Below are 20335 nucleotides of genomic sequence, written 5' to 3' on the forward strand. Positions count from 1 at the left end.
CCACGAAGTAGTAAGAATTACAAATATAAAGCACAAAATCACAAAACAACCGTTGCCAATATTCTTTATTGAAGTAAAACCGAAAGAAAATAACAAAGAAATATTTGAAATAAAAAAACTAATGCAACAAATAATTAGCTTTGAACCTCCGCATAAAAAAAAAGATATCCCTCAATGCATGCGCTGCCAAGAATTTGGTCACACCAAAAATTATTGCCACCGACCTCCAGTCTGCGTAAAATGCGCAAGCAATCATCTCACCAGCGATTGCCCAATCCGAACAAAAATAAATGAAGTAAAGTGTGCAAACTGTGGAGGGAATCATGTGGCTAGTTATAAGGGCTGCAGTGCAAGGATACTCTTACAGCAAAAACTTTTTCCACCGTTAAGGGCAAAACAAATGCCCGAAAATACCGTTAGACCAGACGTTACTTATGCACAGGCAGCAACCGAAAATATAAACACGACAAATACTGAACCCAAACAAACACCGACACCACAACAAACAGTAAACACCAACGACAGTCAATTCGTAAACATGATGCAAATGATGATGCAAATGATGAATAAAATGGACACTATGTTAAACCTAATCAACACGCTTCTAAACAAGATAAAATGAATACAAAAATAAAAATAGCAATTTGGAACGCTAACGGTTTAGCGCAAAGAAGCATAGAATTAAAACCTTTTCTCATAGAAAACAATATCGATATAATGCTAATTTCTGAAACTCATTTCACACACAAAAGTTTTTTCAAAATCCCACGATATACACTGTACAGTACAAATCATCCCGACGGTAAGGCTCATGGAGGAACGGCAATAGTAATAAAAAACACAATTAAACACCACGAAATAGAACCACACAAGCATGACTACCTACAAGCAACAAATGTTGCGATCACAGACAGCAACGGTCACATCATTCTCTCGGCATTATACTGCCCTCCAAAACATAGTATAAAAAATGAGCAATACAAAAAATATTTTGATAGTCTGGGAAACCGCTTTCTTGCAGGAGGAGACTATAATGCAAAGCATCCATGGTGGGGATCAAGATCAATAACTCCAAATCCAAAAGGAGCAACCTTATATGCAGTAATGAAAAATGAAAACTTAACGCCAATATCAACAGGCGAACCTACCTACTGGCCTTCAGACATAAATAAATTACCGGATTTAATAGATTTCGCTATTATAAAAGGACTATGCCATAAACACATAATAGCTGAATCATGTCTTGACCTAACCTCAGATCATTCTCCAGTCATTATTAACCTAAACTCAACAATAGAAATAAACCAAAAAACCAGTCATATGTATAACAAAAAAACAAATTGGAATCTTTACAGAGAATTAATAAACAAAAAAATTACATGCAACATACCTCTAAAAACAGAACAGGATATAGACGCTGCGATTGAAAATTTAAACAATAACATCTATATAGCCATCAAAAATGCAACCCCTACATATTCAATAAAACAAAATAAAAAAGAAATAAATTCCAAAACAGTAACAGCTAAAATAAAAGAAAAAAGAAAGTTAAGAAAAATCTGGCAACGGACTAGGCTATCTACAGATAAAACAAAATTTAATAGGTCTATTAAAGAACTTAAAAAACTTCTTTATGACGAAAAAAATGATAATATAAACAATTATCTAACAAACCTAACCGCAACTGAGGTTACTGACTATTCGCTCTGGAAAGCCACTAAAAAAATTAAACAACCACAAAAATTCTCTCCTCCTATATTAAAAAATGATATGACTTGGGCTAGAACAAGCATTAAAAAAGCTAACACATTTGCCAAACATCTACAAAATGTATTCAAACCCTCACAACGTAAAATAACAGAAGAAGAAGAACAAGATCTATTAAAAACCGGACAATACAACAACAATAATATTCAACCAACTAACAATACTAAAATAAAAGAAATAAACCACATAATACGTCACTTAAAAAACAAGAAGAGCCCTGGACATGATAATATAAATGCAAAGCTACTGAAAGAACTTCCAATAAAAGCTATAAGATACATAACCATCGTAATAAACTCAATACTTCGTTTACAATACTTCCCTGTTGCATGGAAAATAGCAACAATAATACTAATACCAAAACCGGGAAAACCGCCCCAAAAAGTCACGTCCTACAGACCAATTAGTCTACTGCCCACATTATCAAAAATCTGTGAAAAAATAATAATCAAAAGGTTAAACAAAATTTTAGTCGAGCAAAGCATAATTCCCGAACATCAATTCGGTTTCCGAAACAACCACGCCACAATCGAACAAATAAATAGAGTAACTAACAAAGTAGTAAATAGCTTTGAAAACAACGAATACTGTAATGCAGTATTTCTTGACGTAGCTCAAGCTTTTGATAAAGTTTGGCATGAAGGGCTTCTATGCAAACTTACAAAAATCACACCACCAAATCTCTATCTACTGTTGAAATCATATTTAAGCGCCAGAACTTTTAAGGTTAGAGTAAATGATGAAACAACTAACTTATACCCAATTAAAGCCGGCGTCCCACAAGGAAGCGTTCTCGGTCCATTATTGTACTTAATATACACGCATGATCTGCCAACCAAGCAAAATATTGACATCGCCACGTATGCAGACGATACAGCCATTCTGATATCACATGCTAACAAAAAAACAGCCTCCCACAATATGCAAATATACCTAGACGCAGCCGTAAGCTGGTTCGATAAGTGGAGGATAACAATAAATGAAACGAAGTCAATACAAGTAACTTATACCAAGAAAAAAGGATCTTGTCCACCAGTATGTATTAAAAACCAACAAATCCCACAAGGAGAAAAAGCAAAATATCTTGGAATGCACCTTGATCGACGATTAATATGGCGAGAACACATATGGACCAAACGAAAACAACTCAATCTCCAGATAAGGAAATATTACTGGCTATTAGGGAGAAAATCTAAACTCTCAATTAAAAATAAGCTTCTTATATATAAGTCAATAATTAAACCAGTATGGACATACGGCATACAACTCTGGGGCACAGCTCCAAAAACAAGCATAGAAATAATAGAAAGATTTCAAAACAAAACAATAAGAGCTATTACTGATGCACCATGGTTTGTCACAAATGAATATATAAGAAAAGACATAAACATAAACACAGTAAGAGAAGAAATTGAATCAGCCCGCCGGAAATACACCAGCAGGATAAAGGAACACACAAACAAATTAGCAAAGAAACTAATATACACAACACCGATAGTTTCAAGATACAAGAAATATAAAACAGTGTTTGTGCAAGATTGAACAAGCGCGGTATTAAAGTACTGGTACTGATCAGTGGAGAAGTACCCTCATGTAATTATTTTGTAACCAATTAATGTAATTGAAACATTTAAGTATACAACATTTACTTATTGTCAAAAGACAGATTGTAAATAAATGGTAGTAATAAAAAAAAAAAAAAAAAAAAAAAAGTTTCCATTAATTATTCAAGATTTTATATTCAGTTTTTTTCATTGAAATCTAAATTTTTTATTGCGGATTTGTATTTTTCGTAAGATAACACTCATGTTTTGTTAAGTACATTTTTTAAAGTGCTTCTCTCTCTTGATAATGCGTGTGAAATTACAGCTAAGCAGCTGTATTAATAATAATCATTCAATTTCACGATGTAGTTAGACTAGATAATCTGATAACAACTAAGTTTGACACTATGGATTAGTAGCCTATCGAGTAATGACATAGACTTATACCACAGGTTGGTGCTATATCTAATAATAACCATATTAAGTAATCCGATCCGCCAACCCAAAAGCCTCTTCCCGCAACTCAGATTAGATTCCTAGATACTCTTCGTAGACTTGTCCGCCGTAAACTAAAATTATAATTTATATCAGCCAAATTTAATATTTTATCTATGTGAACAGACAAATAATTTTCGAAGTTTCAAAGGACCTTGTTTTCAAAATAAAAAACACGTTTTTCAACACCTTGACACAATGATAATAAATAGAAGTTATGACTTACTTTATCAGGTTGTCTGATTCAGACTTGGCTGCCTAGCTGTATATCACGCCCGTTAGAGTAATAGAAGGAAACTTAAAAAAAATGTTTTATACAAAACGTACGTATTTTTTTTATATAAAAATACGAATACACAGTAAAAAATATAGGTTTCCATTTAAAAAGTTGAAGCTCATTCCGATTTGATCTTGAAAATCAACCTGTAGGTCAAACTTGAAGTTACCATTGCTTGGTCTTTAATATTTTACTTACAATTTTTTCTTAGAATCCATTATTTTCGAGATTTTTGGATGGTTTATTTAAAATAGCAAACATGTAGATATTTATTTGATTTAGTAATGAGAAAGATTAATATTATTTAATCCACAAGAAACTTGCTCCTATTTTACTACTCCCATATAAAACACAAATATTTACAGGAAAACAATGGTTGACCTATTTATTTCTATGGTCTCTTTTATCAAATTAAGCAATTGCTACATAAGTTACATTATGATATTTCTCTCGATGATAATGACACTAATCTATATTTTAATAACGTAGATAAATCCAGTATATATATTCACAGCAAAATATAATCTCTTTTTATATTAAGGATCAAAAATAAACATTACAAATATAGAGATTTCTCTAGTCAAAAGTGTAAAGTAAACCATAATGCATAATACTAACTTATAGATAGACTAGGATTTTATGAAGATTTTATAGAAAATCGAAACTCTTTTTATCACAGCAAGGCTAAAGTAAATTTGGTTTTTAACTAGTAATGCAGTAAAATTATACTTAAAAAGACTGGAAGAAGGATCGGAGGAAGAGATTTTCAGAGACAGGCATCCATTATCTGGAAAGACCTGCAGACCATCTTTGTCATCCCCTCTGCAACCCGCAGCGCCGACTGTCTCATCCTGCTCAGATATCTTGGTTTATACTCTTTGCCAATTCAATCTTAGTTTAAAATAAGAGAACGCCCTATTATGCGGGATTCCAAAAAAGTATCTCACACATAAATTAATCAGTTTCTGCAATCTTTCTCTTTGTTTTGCAAAGGCCTCGAAATTAGGTCCATTTACCTTATTTAAATTTCATAATTATTCTTAGAATCATTATTTGTTAGGTATCGCACACAGCAATGACTGCTTATCGATGATGAAAATTAATCATATTCTGAAATCCAAAAACCCTACTTTTATCATACAAAGCGCTTAGAGAAAATATAATTTAAATATAGATAAAATAGTCATTATTCTTACGATACTATTGATGCTTTGTTTGCGAATAAAATTGACTATGTCTGAACAGATAAGATATTATTTATCACGCAATCACATAATTATATAAAATTTTTGTGCCAACATCGGGTTAATGCATTCATCAAGTAAAATTATATTTTTAATTGGTATAATCCATGTATATTATAAACAATAATCCAGCACCTGGTGAAAAAAGCGATCAATTACTACAAAACACCACATGGCTAGAGTCGGGTTCTAAAATTAATTTGGAAGAAAAATTGTCTGTAGGCTAGTTCAATTTTACCAATTCATCAACAAGTTCTTTATTACAGTCCACTGAATGCAGCTCTTTCAAAAAATTCATTGTTACGTTCCTTGCCAAGAAAGTATCTAATGTGGACGTTTCAAAAGTTTTAGTATGTTTGAACAAACAAAAAATTAATACAAGCCTCTAAGATTAAAAATTATTTGAGTAAAATATATTCTTGACAAAATTTTTTGGTAATGTCTTAAATTTCGTTGGCCGAATGTGAAAGAAGTATCAATGGCAATTCGTGTTATTGAATAAACAAGAGCAATTGAACAAAATGGAATGCTTAATTGTTTTTGAATAGTATGAATGTTATTGTAAGAACATTAAAATGTTTAAACGTAAAAACGTGAATGAATATGATTAATCTTGTAATGTCGCCTTTTGAACATAATACGAAAACTTAAAACAATATTGAATATTTCATGAATTTAAAGATATATAGCCAATCTGTTAGTGTAAGGCATTTTGTCATTATATCGTTTATAACAATGATAATATTTCTTGTGATTATCTGTATGACGTAATCGTCGTCTCCCCACTACAAGTTTGGAGATGACAAGCGCCCAAGATGCAAAGCTAACGGGCTATAAGTTCGGATATAAGAATACTCCAGTGCAGAATCATAAGTTCCTTTTGATTCCTTGATAGTTATCTTACTAAGATGAACTAGCACAATAATTGCAGATTAACAGTGTTTTACAACGTAGCGGAGAAACTCACTGCACTAATTCTGAAGGTAAACATACGTTTTGCGATGATGATTTTTAAACTTTTAGTATGCGCAGAAACTAATACTAATTATTCGCATACTACTTTCTCGCTCTCTCTCTCTCTCTCTCTCTCTCTCTCTCTCTCTCTCTCTCTCTCTCTCTCTCTCTTTTAGCCCACGGCGTTAAACCCCATGGCTCAATAAAGTATACTCTCTCTCTCTCTCTTTCTCATTTATAAAGACAAACTAATTAAAGGCTAATTTTTGTTCATATCTAGAAAACTAACATGAGGCACTATTCATTTCAAAGATTTTTGGAATGAACTTAAATTTTCATTGCTGTATCTCAATATCATACGCTCCATAAAACTGCAGCTTATCTTACTTATTGAACAAAACAGCGCCGTCAGAGATTCTGCACGTCAAAATGAATCAAGGAAAAGAATTTTATAAGGCTTATTATTAGATTGTTTGTAATTTTTGTTCGTACTAAAATTGAATATGTTTGGATTAAATTTATTTATTAAAATAGAAAAACTGATTTAAAAAACAATAAATTCAATTAGTTATAAAAACGTTATGCCCAAGTTTGAGAGTATGTTATAAGAAATAAAATGGACCACTCAAATATTTTTAGATTTATTCTGATGTTGAAAATCACCTATGAACTTAATTTCTATTGTGTTCTACAATATCATGTACATCACATAATTTCACTAGTACATTAAATATTAAAGAACCTTTATGATAATAAAATCCTAGAACTAAGTTGTAAATATTAACGAACATCAATATCTATTCAATATTAAATTGACATCGAGTTTCGAATTTCAATTCTTTTCAAAACCATCTTCTGCACACATTTTCAAGTGTAAATACTAAAAAAACAAAACGTTGATTCTGAAATAATTAAAAAAATTATTAATACATTTCATTGTATTTTAATTTAAAAACTAATTTTAATTTTAATTGAACTACACGACAGTTTCTTACGAGTTTATTATCAATATTATTTGAAGATCAGTCAAATTACTAATAGATAACTTATTAAAAATACGTCGATAAAAACGTTTATCGTCGTATTTTTCAACTTACAAGTTAGTATACATTTGTAGAAAGCTAAGTTTATTTGTTAACGTCACAGTTTATACATTAACTTTGTTGTTGCTTGCAATATTATTGAAATTTATAATAAATTATGTACAAAATATCACAATCTGTTTTCTAAATCGACGAATAATACTAGTGTTAGTAAATATTGCCTATGAACATTTCATTATAAGTATGTTTGAAAAATTGAAATACGAATATTAAAATTTTAGTAATGTCAATGATTTAGTGCTAAATACGATAATCTACCTTTACGATAGTTGTAAAACAAACCATTCGTTTGATAAATACAACACGCAATTTGATAAAATCACTTGTGGCTTCAATGTTAAGACATATGATCCTTAGCTGATAAAACTAGCAAGCAAGGACAGCAATCAAAGAAATCAATGCATTAAAACTACATTTTGGGAAAAAAGACTACTAACTTATTGAAAAATTGACTGATCAACGATATTGCAAGGTAATTTGTAATAAAATAGGTATAAATACAAATATATCGAAACAAGAATAATAAATATTATCTAAAGTTATTTTCCAATACTCATCGTGTTCAGTTCGGTTTTGCAATATTTCATTTTCTGTAGGAGTTTTGGTTGTTAACTTCGTATAAATAATAGTTCACACATAAGTAATAGTGATATCATTCATCCTTGTGCAATGTTTCCAACAATACTTCATTTTACTACGGAAATGGAATAGAAATATTGTTCTTAATAATTTATCAAAACCAAAACAAAAAATATTATCATTAGGAAGTTCGTTCGTGACTTATAAACCGAGACGTGGATAACGGAATAATCAATTTTTATGAAAATAACATTATGAGAGATAAGTCTTATCATAAATGCAGTACTACATGGTTCAAATATTAACAGTTGTATATCTTTCTTTTCGGAATGTTTTATTGGTTCTTTTAAGAAATATTCAATCCTTTATCAAGTGCACAACGAAAGAAATTGTGAAAAACACAGTCTACTACAGTTTATGGCAGAACAGCATTCAACCAGTTTTTGACTCCGTATTTTTTCGACATAAAGAGGAAACAATTTTGGGGTAACATATACATAACTATTTATTTTATATTTAACGTGATAGCGCGTGAACGTTAAAATTCAACAAATTTAATCTATAAATTAAATTGGATTATTTACCTAACTATAATAATGTTTATATATGTTTCTTATGTAATTTGCTTTATAACGTCAGTAAATTAATTTACGTAAAAAGCTGACGTGAATACAATAATTGTCGTATATTGAATATTTATTATCATCAAAATTTTGAAAACTAATTGTAGAATGACTTTTGAAAGTATGCTACTATATTCATTTTTCTTCACAGAATAAATATTTAAAAAGTTTATTAATATATCCTAAGCTTTCAGAGATGAATAAGAAGTACTGTTTCATTATGCGTACTTTGAATTTAAGATTCTACCTTTTACATATACTCATAATTGGAATAGAAGCGAAAGATACTCAAGTTGTGCAAACATCTAAAGGACTAGTGCAAGGGGAAGTTTTAAAAACAGTAATCGATTCCGTTGAATATTCTTCATTCAAAGGCATTCCATATGCTGAACCACCATTGGGATATTTAAGATTCAAAGTAAGTTTCCTCGATTTACATTTTAATTTCGATGATTGAATGAATCAACCATTTTACTTTTCGTAGCCACCGGTTCCAAAAAATCCATGGCAAGATATTCTAAGCACGCGAATCGAAGGGCCGAACTGTGTTCAAAAGGATTTTATCTATCAGACAAACTACACAGGATCAGAAGATTGCTTGTATTTGAATGTTTACACCCCAAAGGTTATTCTATTTGTAAAATAACAAACATATTAAAAATTTATTAGAATTGTGGTAATAAAATACAATGTTATTTAAGTAGCTTGATTTACAAAATGACAATTCCAATTTATTACCTGTTATGGTTTGGATTTACGGAGGATCATTCAAAGGTGGATATGGAAATAGTTCTTTGTATGGTCCTGACTTCATGATAGAAGATGATGTTGTTGTTGTAACATTCAATTATCGTGTAGGACCACTGGGTAAAATCTGAAATGATCAAAAATAATTCGAAATAGTAAAATTATAAAATATAAAATTGTTCTGTGTAGGATTTTTGAATTTGAATCATGAGAACGCAACTGGAAATGCTGGGCTCAAAGATCAGAATTTAGTGTTACGTTGGGTTAAAGAAAACATTCACCATTTTGGAGGCAACCCAGATAACGTAACTATTTTTGGTCAAAGTGCTGGTGCTGTTTCAGTAGATTTACATGGATTATCTGAAATGTCTCAAGGTATTTCGCCTTTATTTTCCAATGAACTTCAGATTGATTTATTGTTTGAGTTATTTTATATATTTTCTTTTTCAAGGTTTATTTCATCGATCAATTTCAATGAGTGCCTCTCCTTTATGTCCATGGGCTTTTCATACACCGGAAGTTGCCGTGAAACAAGCTTTTAAATTAGTTAAAAAGTTAGGTAAAACGACCCTCAGTGCGACTACAGCTCTACAAAGTTTATATCAAGCTTCAGCTGTTGAAATTATGATAAACGCTGAAGACATGGGAATGGTAAGAACGAACATATGAAATGTCTAGTGATTTCATATCTGACTTATTACAATATCAATTAAACATTTTTATCACTCTTACATGCTTGATACATATATCGAATGATATAAATTAATATTACAAATTATCTATATAAATATATATATATATATAAATATCTATATGAATTTATTTACATAGTTTCATATTTCTATTAAAATAATTTTCAGGTTGATCCACCGTTCAAACCAACGATTGAAAGTACCAGTATTGCTAAAAATGAAGAAAAGTTTTTAACTAAATGTTCATTTTATAAATATGTAGTCGGCGACTTTAATAAAGTTCCCCATATTACTGGTTTTACAGCTTACGAGACTTTGCTTTTTGCTGGAAGTAAGTATATAGTACTCAAATAAAAACGTCAAAGATTGCAGAGTAAGGCGTAAGAGGATTGATTCTTATAAAATGTTATCGTTTTTAGGCGTTGAATCAATTTTAGATTTTGTAACTTTTGCCTCCAGCGTTTTAAAAACTTTACCTGAAAACTCGCCAATTTCATTACCAATTACTCAAAAAGTATTTTCAATGACAGCTAATGAAATAGTTGATCTTACAAACATGGCAATAATGGAATTAATTGATGTAAGTTAAAATCACCACTTTATAAATTGTGGTACATGAGAAAATTAGATCATGTCAGAAGACAAAAAATAATACTTTAACGTATAATAAAAGTAAAATTGCATATATTCGTTGCACCGCGGCTTAGTTAGTAAGAGCTCAGGTTTTTGTACAATACGTCGTGGGTTCGAGCCTCAGGCATGTGAAAATTATCCGAAATGAAATTTTCATATGTTTGTTACCGAGATTCTGGTGGTAAGGAATTCATTTTAAACCATAGATTCAGTATTGATGCATGTAAAAACCTCCTTCCGCATCCTTCCGAAAATGGGGGTAGGTAGGTCATCTACGTTTTGATGATCATATAGGAAATCAAGCTAAGACGTACAAATATCAGCGTACCTTTGTAGCGTACCACATGAACGTAGTTCTGAAAGTAGTAATAATAATAACAATAATAATAATTATTATTATTATTTTTATATGAAACTTAACTCGCATTTTGCTTTTCAATTCGGCAAGATATTTTACATTTTCGTTTCATAATTTGATATTTTATAATTGAATATTATTTAGAAGACTATATGTATACAATTTCAGGAAACATCAGATATTCTATTCAAGGCTGGAATTAATTTAAAGAAAACTTTACTAAATCAGCAAAGTGAACATCCAGTTTATTTTTATCGATTTTCTTATAACACAAGTAATCCGCTTCACAAACAAATTTATAATATAAATTTGAATGGTACGCTTTTTAACTAGGATATACATTATTTTTAAATAAAACTATTTTCTATTTTTCTGGTACTAATAATTAACGAGAATTTTATTATTTCCGATTAATTATAGTGATCATGAATTACAACTTACGAAAATTTTTAAATTATAGTCAATTTTGTTATACATACTACAAAAATAAATCTTAATAGAGTATGTTCTGTATTGTAGGTACGGCTCATGGAGATGATTTAGCTTATCTATTCCATCTTACTGTAGCAAATATCTCTTTGAGTTCGAATGATCCTACATATATAACTCGTCGCAGAATGGTTCGTTTTTGGACGAATTTCGCTAAATACGGGTGAACTTATAATTTCTGTAATACTATTAGATAATAATATAGGATTCTTATATCACAATTTATATTTATAGTAACCCGACTCCAAACGGCCATAAAGATACATTATTGCAAGGCATCACCTGGCCAGATTCACGTAAATCTGATGAATATTTGGAATTCAATCAGGATCTTGCCATAAAAGAAAATCCAGTTGATACACGAGTTGAACTTATCGAAACTGCTAATCTAGCTATTCTGCCGATTCAAACTGGATGTGTCGGTGATCTAATAAACAAAATTAAGGCCTTGTAAGCAGAAAATATATCACGTAACTAGAAATCAATTAATATAATTACGTTTGAAAAAATAATTATTCACTATGTGTTTTAGGAATCCATTAAAAAGTTCTGGTAAAATAATCAAACAAAAAATCAAAGATATTATACCAAGCAGCTTACCCAAATTTACATAATTGTAAAATGAGAAATCATATAAAATAAAATACTATCGAATGTCAAGTTTTATAAACGTGTTTAGTGGTGTTATTTTTCTACAATCCTTAGAGATTTAAAATATTGTGATAAAAAGTCCGATCAATATATTTAATTATTCAATAATAAAATATTATTATGAACTGATTTTCATAATAAAAACTGATCATACTTGGAACGGTAAGAACATTATTTTTCTATATTTACCTATGAAAGATATTTGAATAGTATTTTTCAAAATAATAAGCTGTTGGTAAACCTGATGGTACAACCAGTTCAGGATACAAAGTCGGTTGTGATTTCGAATATATCTTTTCAGTTTTAAAAGTGCGTTGACATATCTGACATCTAATATCAAATTGTTTAAATTGTTGCTAAGTTTTTTTAACATTTAACGTCTTTCATGTAGATTTTTTATCAAAAATTAATGCTGAATATTTTTTTGAAATCATGACGACCGAAAACTTATATAAAAAGGTAATAATTATATTCTTTACAGTCTTGAACAAAAAGAAAGGCAGTAACTTGAATTAGTAATGTAAAATTATTAAACCATTTTCTATTTGCAATTACACGTTTATTCAATAAGCAGTATAATTTATTGCTATAATATAAATAAAACGATATATTATTTTCTAACAACAGAATTGTTTATTGTTTGTGTACGTATAGCGAGTATGTATAGCAAGTACGCCTATAACATAGCGTTTCTTTATATTCAGTGTAATACGTAAGAAAGTAATATGATATTGGATATTTACATGAACATGTTGCTTTTAAATGGTGCTTTATTTTATCTTTACTAACGATATTCTTCTGATTTTAAAAATTACATCAGGGAATGAAAGTGTGGATTCCACACCCAAACAAAGTCTGGGAAAGTGCAATTATTTTGGAAGACTATAACACCCATCAAAACAAACTCCTCATACAAACAGAGGATTCCAGAGAAAAACAAATTTTGAATATCACACTATCCGATAAACTACCACCTCTGCAACTAGTTGAAGACACTTCTCTTGATTTTCGAAGAAATTTGGACTTACTGACTGTTATTCACGAAGCAACAATTTTGCAAAGATTGAAAGTACGATTCGCAGCACATAGTTATTACAGCTATTGTGGAACATTCACTATTTTTTTAAATCCATATAGTAATTATTCTAATTACAACGAGTATAAAGTTATTAATTATCGAAAATATTCTTCAAGATATTCAGAACCACATATCTTTGGAGTTGCCGAAAATGTTCGTGCGACATTAGAAAGGTTGATACAAATTATTTTTAATTCGATGAATTTCTCAAAAAATGAACGTTATTAATGCTGAACAATTTAATTTTTTTAATTTTAATCACAGAGAAAATTATGATCAAACTTTAATTATTACTGGTGAATCGGGATCTGGAAAAACTGTCAACGCAGTACTTGCTATCTTGTATCTCACAAATATGGACACAAAAGAAGATCAATTTAAAAAAAAAATTCTAGCATCTTTAATAATATTACAAGCTTTCGGTCATGCTGGTACAAAAAGCAATCATGATTCATCAAGATTTGGTAAATTTGTTCAGATACAATATGATACAAATTATCGTGTGATTGGAGCATTACTTACAACATACTATTTCGATAGCTCGAATATTATTTCACAGGTGCGATTTTTCATTTTGCTTGGAAAAAATGTTCGTGAATAAATTATTTCCTTAAAGACAATTGTTATTGCAAAATATTTATGTTATTTAATAAATTATGAGCGTTGATAATATAATTTTGTAAATATATTTGTAGGGACTGTATCGCCAAATGTTCAATATATTTTATTATATGTATGCAGCAGAGGAGTATTTTTCTGTTTTGCAATTAGATAAAGCTCAGTATGATTATGCAAGTGATTCAGAAGAAGATAGTTACGAGAAACCATATCAATATATGCATGATAGAATATATTTTGATAAAACAATTGAAGCTTTTAATATGTTAGAATTTTCGGAAATGGAACAGTATGAAATACTTCAAATTTTAGCAGTATTATTACATATACGAAGTTTAGAATTTAAAAAACTTGAAGGAATGGCAACCAGTAGAAGTATGGAGAGTTGTACCATTGTGGTAAGTTGTTAAATATTATAGTTTTAAATCGATTGAAATAAACATTTATGCATTATTGTGGGTATTCAACTGTGTAGGATCAAGATCCACTAAAAAAAATAGGTAAAATATTAGGTTTGAATGAACAAGCTCAAAATACAATACAAAAATGGATGTGCTGTAAAAGAATATTTTACAAGCCAGATGAGCTAATACAACCAATGACTTTAAATCAAGTATTAAAATCGCGCGATACTTTTGCCAGATTTATTTATACTCAACTGTTTGGTACGATAGTCACACGCATTAATAATGCTTTACGTTCCTCATGCCGTATTCGAAACTTTATTGGTATTCTTGACGGGCATGGTATTGAAAATTTGGAATCAAATTCTCTGGAGCAATTATGCATCAATTATATTGACGAAAAAGTTGAGCAATTATTCATTCAAATAAATTTGAAGTGTAAGCAGGAAGAATATCTAAAAGAAGGCATAGGCTGGACATTTATGGAATTTTCAGACAATATAAATTGTCTCGAGATGTTAGAATGTAAATCTGGTATATTGGATTTGCTTGAAGAAGATACTAAGGTAATTATAAATTATACGTGTGGTACATGTCCACTAAAAGTAATATTTTTAATGCATCTAAACGTTAGGTAAAAAGCGAAAGGAGTTTGCTCTGGTTGGAATGTTCATACATTCTGTACGGACACACTAAAAATTTTATAATATCCACAGAAAATACAGATTTTACAATTCGGCACTTTCTTTATCCTGTACGCTATACTACAAATAACTTTTTATCAAAAAATGATGAGAGCGTCAATGAGGAGCAGCTTGAAGTTTTTATGGGGAGTAAGGTATGTCCTAGGAAAATTTAAAAAGGTGTGTAGCATGAAATGCTAGAGCATTTTTATTTATTTCTTTTTCTTATTTAGAATACATTGATGATCAAGTTGGTTAACGAAGAGCTCTCAAAAATTAATATGCATAAATTTAAAAGAACAATGGGTGTCAGAAAACGAGCCTCGTACATCGAGACGCCCAAGAAAACAGTGCGTATAAAAAAATACGATTAAATACCATGAAAATAAATAGTTACCTAATAACTGTATGGTTCTTTGTTATAATATTACTTTCAATTTATTAGGTAATTTCTGAATTACAAACATCTTTTACTGTGCTTACTGAGACTTGGAGTAAAACGAGATCGCATTTTGTGAGATGTATACAAAGCAATAACATAAGAAAGCCCTATAGATTTGATTCGCAACACGTAGTGGAGCAATTACGTGCTTATAACGTTGTTCAAGCAATAAAAGTATCAGCAGCAATGAAATTGAAACGAATGTGCTATGAAGAATTTACTCAACGTTACAGCTGCCTAAGCCAACTCGGAGATGTGATTTCTAAAGATAAACGGAAATTTTGTAGGATAATTTTGTCTCGATACGGAAAGGTAAAATATTATCGCCGAAATTATTAAAATTATATCTATGTGTAGAATGTTTATTTATTTGTAGATTGATAATGTCAAATTTGGGCATACAAAAGTATTTTTTGATCATGATGTGTTTGATTATTTGCAAAATATATGCGCCAAAAGACGTAGTCATGCCGCCATTGTTATACAGAAATTAGCACGTCGTTTTTTACAACAAACTCGCTACAATGAAATACGTCGTGCGATTTGTGGCATTCAACCATACGCTCATGGACACTTGGTGCGACGTTTGGCTCAGTCTCTGCTTGATAGGACCGATCTAGAACATTTTGCAGCCATAAAGATTCAGGCATGTTTCCGAGGTTTTCTCCAACGACGTTGGTATCAATACATCAAATACTCCTCAATACAAGGAAGTGAAACCAATCAGCAGTCCGAACAATACTATTTGGAAAATTTAGCTGCCACGGAAATTCAAAAACACGTGAAGAGCTTTATAGCCCGTCAGCAATACAAGAGAACTGTAAGAAAAATTATAATTGTGCAGTCATTAGTAAGACGGTTTCTCGTTATACAACGACTGAAGAAACGGCAAGCTCGAAATGATCTACATTTTACTGTACTTCATAGAAGTACTGAAATAGATCTGGATTCTTTGGGAAAAAAAATTGATTACCTAGTTAGTATATATGTTCCAATTTTTTTTTATTTCTTGCAATAGCTTTTATTATTTCATTTATTTTATTTTTGCAGATGTCTACGCGCTTATCATATGACGATATAGTATCTCTGCATTCGATTATGGATAATCAAACAAGCATACCGGTTAAGAATAGAATATTGAACAAATTGTTGTTTAAAAGAGTTAAAACTGCAAAGGACCTTAGCACTATTCCAAGCCCGTGCGAAATACTACAGGTAAATTAATTATCGTTGATCTAATATAATTATTTATTAGAGAATTGTTTTTTCTAAATTAAAAATTTTAGATTAATAATTCACAGCGTGTAACTAAAAAATGCTATGCTAACGGATGTTGTGGTATTAATCGGCGCATGTATGATAAAATCGTTTTGATACACTCTAGTGGTGTATCATAACGAAGGATTGTGCCAAAAGCTTTTTGACTCTTTTTAGGAAGTTGACAGAGATGCTGATATTGTTCAACAAACTGCCAATATTGCTGAAGTTCCCAGTACGTCCGGTGAACAAAAAGAATATAACAAGGATACTGAAGGTACATTTTCCAGTTCATTTTCTATCTCTCATTGATGATGAAAAATACATTGAGAATAATAGTTCGTTGATATGAACGAATTAATATAAATTCATTCTCGTTTATCAGAGCTCAAAGAACCGATTCAAGTGCCTGGTTCATCTCAAACTACAGAACAACAAAAAAAGCTTGAAGATAGAATACGCAAAATAACTCTCACTCATGAAGAAACATCGCAAGATTCGGCTCAGCGGTATTCATCTCCCGAATCCAGCAGCAAAAAAAAATCCATAGTGCCATTTTCGAGGCCTGCGTATCTTGATGAAGAATACAAAAAAAAAATGTTTGAATGTGATAACCCAGAAGACCAGGAAAATGTATGTGAGGAAAGTTTAACTGAAACAATAAAATATGAGGGTATGTTTCAGTTTGATCTAAAAGCTACTCACTCTGTAATAGATAATCTTACAGGTATTGTACATCTTAAAGAAAAGTTTGTTTTTTTCTTTGGACCATATTCAGATCTATTTACTTCTTCTGATTTTCTTACAGATGTAAATCCATCAATGCTCATCGAATGCGATCAATCACTAGATTTACCAGCTCAAATTTTAATGATGTGCATTCGTTATGCGGATTACGAAAATAATCGTGCTGCTGCAGTTTCACTTATACATAACTTTAGAACAAAAGTTAAACATGTCGTTGAAAATCAAGAGCTATTTGATATAGGAGTCTTCTGGTTTCTCAATACATGTCGATTACTAAATTATTTGAAGCAATATTCAAAAAAAACAGCAGGAAATCAACCGTTCGATAGATTTCGCGTGGAAAATACAGTTCGTCAGAAGCAGCAATGTCTTAAAAATATTGATCTTGGAGATAGTTTGTGCATTCTGCAAGAAAATAGTATATTGGAACTGATTTCTTGGATCATTAGGAAGATGAAAACTTCCGATTTAGTGGTACATGGGGTGACATCTTTGTTTTTCACAGAACAAATCTCTGATTTGGATATCGAATCTGAGACAGAAGAAATCACTCGAAACATCGATATGTTCATCAGTGAACTATCAGAGTATCATAAAACATTTATTAAGTTTGAAATTGATTACCAACTGGTTATACATATTTTTAAATCAATTTTTGAACAAATTAACTCTATAACTCTCAATGTTATTTTAAGTCGAAATGAATTCTGCAGTGTATCTAAAGGAGTGCAAATTCGGTAATAATTGGTCTTTCAAATTTGCAGTAATTTTATATACAGTGCCGGTCAGCCACTTTTACCCCCCCACGGGCAAAATCAGTCTAACTTCAAAGTTTTATATCTCTGGTAGAAATTAACGTACAGAGACGCGCGTGGGTGCGTTTGAAAGGTCTTTCGGAGAGCTTTCAAATGATATGACTCACGGTTGCCATCGATTGTTTTTTTAAATTTTGCAACAATTATGCAAAATTGAAAATTCTGAAATTTTTTTATTATTTTTGACAATTAGCCAATTTTGGAAAAAAAATCGTACGAAAATTTGAAGTACACCATTTTTTAGCTATTACCAAGCCCTATCTGAATCACTCATCAAAAATTTATTTTCGTCAAATATGACGCGCGCACGGGCATTTTTTCCTGGAAGTGACAGTTTTTTTCAACATTTTTTATCTCCGTCAAATTGTAACAATTGAAAAAAATTTATAGGAGAAAAAATGTTTGTTTTTTCACGTAGAATACTGCAATAATTTTTTTTTCGGTTTTTCGAAAAATTTTTTTTTTCGGTTTAAATTATTTTTCAAGGTCGAAAAAAAAAAGATTTTTTTTTTTATGTAATTTACGATACTTGTTATGTAGTATTATTGAATGGGTGGAAAAAAATTTTTTTTTGTGGTTTCTCATCTTTTTTGCGTACCGACTGTGAGAAAAAAAAATTGAAAAAAACCGAAAAAAAAATTATTGCAGTATTCTACGTGAAAAAACAAACATTTTTTCTCCTATAAAATTTTTTCCGATTGTTAAAATTTGACGGAGATAAAAAATGTTGAAAAAAACTGTCACTTCCAGGAAAAAATGCCCGTGCGCGCGTCATATTTGACGAAAATAAATTTTTGATGAGTGATTCAGATAGGGCTTGGTAATAGCTAAAAAATGGTGTATTTCAAATTTTCGTACGATTTTTTTTCCAAAATTGGCTAATTGTCAAAAATAATAAAAAAATTTCAGAATTTTCAATTTTGCATAATTGTTGCAAAATTTAAAAAAACAATCGATGGCAACCGTGAGTCATATCATTTGAAAGCTCTCCGAAAGACCTTTCAAACGCACCCACGCGCGTCTCTGTACGTTAATTTCTACCAGAGATATAAAACTTTGAAGTTAGACTGATTTTGCCCGTGGGGGGGGGGGGGGGGGGTAAAAGTGGCTGACCGGCACTGTAAGTGAAACATGTAAACAATAAAACGTAAAATGCTGATAATATAATTTGCAGGTGCAATTTGAGAATTATAGAACGTTGGCTTATAGACAGACAATTATCAATGGTGAATCAAAAGTTGATCCCGGTGATTCAAGCAGCCAGATTAATTCAATTACAACCTATATCGCGAAACACTCTATTAAATATTTTTGAAAACTATGATAAACTCAATTGCGAGCAAATTGTGAATATATTCGAATTATATAATACTCAATGTCTTCGATCAAACCCGTCGAATCAAGAAGTATTGGTTTCACATACCTTGATTGATGAATTAAAAAAAATGTTTGAGCGACGCCAAAAATCAACCGATACAGTAAGTTTTTCTAGTATCATATAAATCCGAACTATTCATATATTTATCATAAAAATGGATTTATACGTCTTTTAGGTAGTTGTGGATATAAAAGCACGTCCCACAGATATAGTACCATTTCGCCATTCAAAGGCTAGGCTAGAACAAGTTGAAATACCATCGCAATATAATCTGCCAATGTTAAAAAAAATATAATGCTACGGACATATGCTGCATTATGATTTTTATTATCACTATTATTGTTTTCAATGTTGTATAAAAATTTTATTTCAATGTAATTTAGTTTTTAAGTATACTTCATAACTATTTTATACTTTCATTGAAAAAAAAATTATATCCATGATTCTAAATGTATTAATTATTATTATAATAGCTAAGAAGAAATGAGAATAAGAGCTTCATTTTTATAACGTATTCCTTCTGGAAATTATTATTTAATATTACTAGCGTAATTCTTAGTGTGAATGTAATACATGAATAATTTATATGAACAGCGATTTATACATAATGTCCAACGATATATCAACAAGATCAATTTTAGATTTTATCCTATATTTACAGTTTTTCTGTGACATTAGAAAGCTTAAGAAATGTTAAGAGTTTAGTAATTTTTTATTTATTACTTAAAGCTAATTTTGAGTTTTTGAGAATTTTTAA

At 30.4% G+C, this 20335-nt stretch overlaps 2 protein-coding genes across 4 annotated transcripts; both read left to right on the forward strand.

The window, feature by feature from the left end:
- Positions 1-8300: 8300 nt before the first annotated feature.
- On the forward strand, positions 8301-12172 carry LOC131665138 (juvenile hormone esterase-like). 2 transcript variants are annotated; one of them, XM_058936800.1, is made up of 12 exons: positions 8301-8449; positions 8774-9004; positions 9071-9211; positions 9291-9453; positions 9523-9708; positions 9785-9984; positions 10194-10356; positions 10445-10605; positions 11185-11332; positions 11536-11668; positions 11740-11955; positions 12038-12172. In XM_058936800.1, exons 2-12 carry the CDS (start codon positions 8783-8785, stop codon positions 12117-12119), a joined length of 1815 nt encoding a protein of 604 aa, XP_058792783.1. In that variant the 5' UTR covers positions 8301-8449; positions 8774-8782; the 3' UTR covers positions 12120-12172. The 2 variants fall into 2 exon arrangements, with proteins under 2 accessions (XP_058792783.1, XP_058792793.1); XM_058936810.1 differs by having other exon boundaries at positions 8303-8449; positions 8781-9004.
- A 292-nt stretch (positions 12173-12464) lies between these two features.
- Positions 12465-20086, forward strand: LOC131665126 (unconventional myosin-Vb-like). 2 transcript variants are annotated; one of them, XM_058936780.1, is made up of 15 exons: positions 12465-12615; positions 12977-13407; positions 13499-13793; positions 13930-14250; positions 14328-14822; positions 14891-15094; positions 15173-15289; positions 15385-15693; positions 15758-16357; positions 16432-16596; positions 16816-16915; positions 17024-17365; positions 17447-18122; positions 19375-19678; positions 19754-20086. In XM_058936780.1, the coding sequence occupies exons 1-15, from the start codon at positions 12589-12591 to the stop codon at positions 19871-19873; spliced, it is 4506 nt and encodes a 1501-aa protein (XP_058792763.1). In that variant the 5' UTR covers positions 12465-12588; the 3' UTR covers positions 19874-20086. The 2 variants fall into 2 exon arrangements, with proteins under 2 accessions (XP_058792763.1, XP_058792773.1); XM_058936790.1 differs by lacking the exon at positions 12465-12615 and having other exon boundaries at positions 13133-13225; positions 13351-13407.
- The last annotated feature ends 249 nt before the right edge of the window (positions 20087-20335 follow it).

The sequence above is a fragment of the Phymastichus coffea genome, unplaced genomic scaffold (genome assembly GCF_024137745.1).
Source record: "Phymastichus coffea isolate CEN01 unplaced genomic scaffold, Cenicafe_Pcof_1.1 PCOF00003, whole genome shotgun sequence".
Taxonomy (NCBI): domain Eukaryota; kingdom Metazoa; phylum Arthropoda; class Insecta; order Hymenoptera; family Eulophidae; genus Phymastichus; species Phymastichus coffea.

What these genes read in the sequence shown, in the direction of transcription:
- LOC131665126 (XM_058936780.1), top strand. Translation starts at nt 12,589, where the DNA reads ATGACGACCGAAAACTTATATAAAAAG. An exon ending in GCTCGAATATTATTTCACAG is followed by an intron (nt 13,794 to 13,929) that starts GTGCGATTTTTC and finishes ATATATTTGTAG; the next exon opens with GGACTGTATCGCCAAATGTT. An exon ending in TGCTTGAAGAAGATACTAAG is followed by an intron (nt 14,823 to 14,890) that starts GTAATTATAAAT and finishes TCTAAACGTTAG; the next exon opens with GTAAAAAGCGAAAGGAGTTT.
- LOC131665138 (XM_058936800.1), top strand. Translation starts at nt 8,783, where the DNA reads ATGAATAAGAAGTACTGTTTCATTATGCGTACTTTGAATTTAAGATTC. An exon ending in GACTTTGCTTTTTGCTGGAA is followed by an intron (nt 10,357 to 10,444) that starts GTAAGTATATAG and finishes TATCGTTTTTAG; the next exon opens with GCGTTGAATCAATTTTAGAT. An exon ending in ATAAACAAAATTAAGGCCTT is followed by an intron (nt 11,956 to 12,037) that starts GTAAGCAGAAAA and finishes TATGTGTTTTAG; the next exon opens with GAATCCATTAAAAAGTTCTG.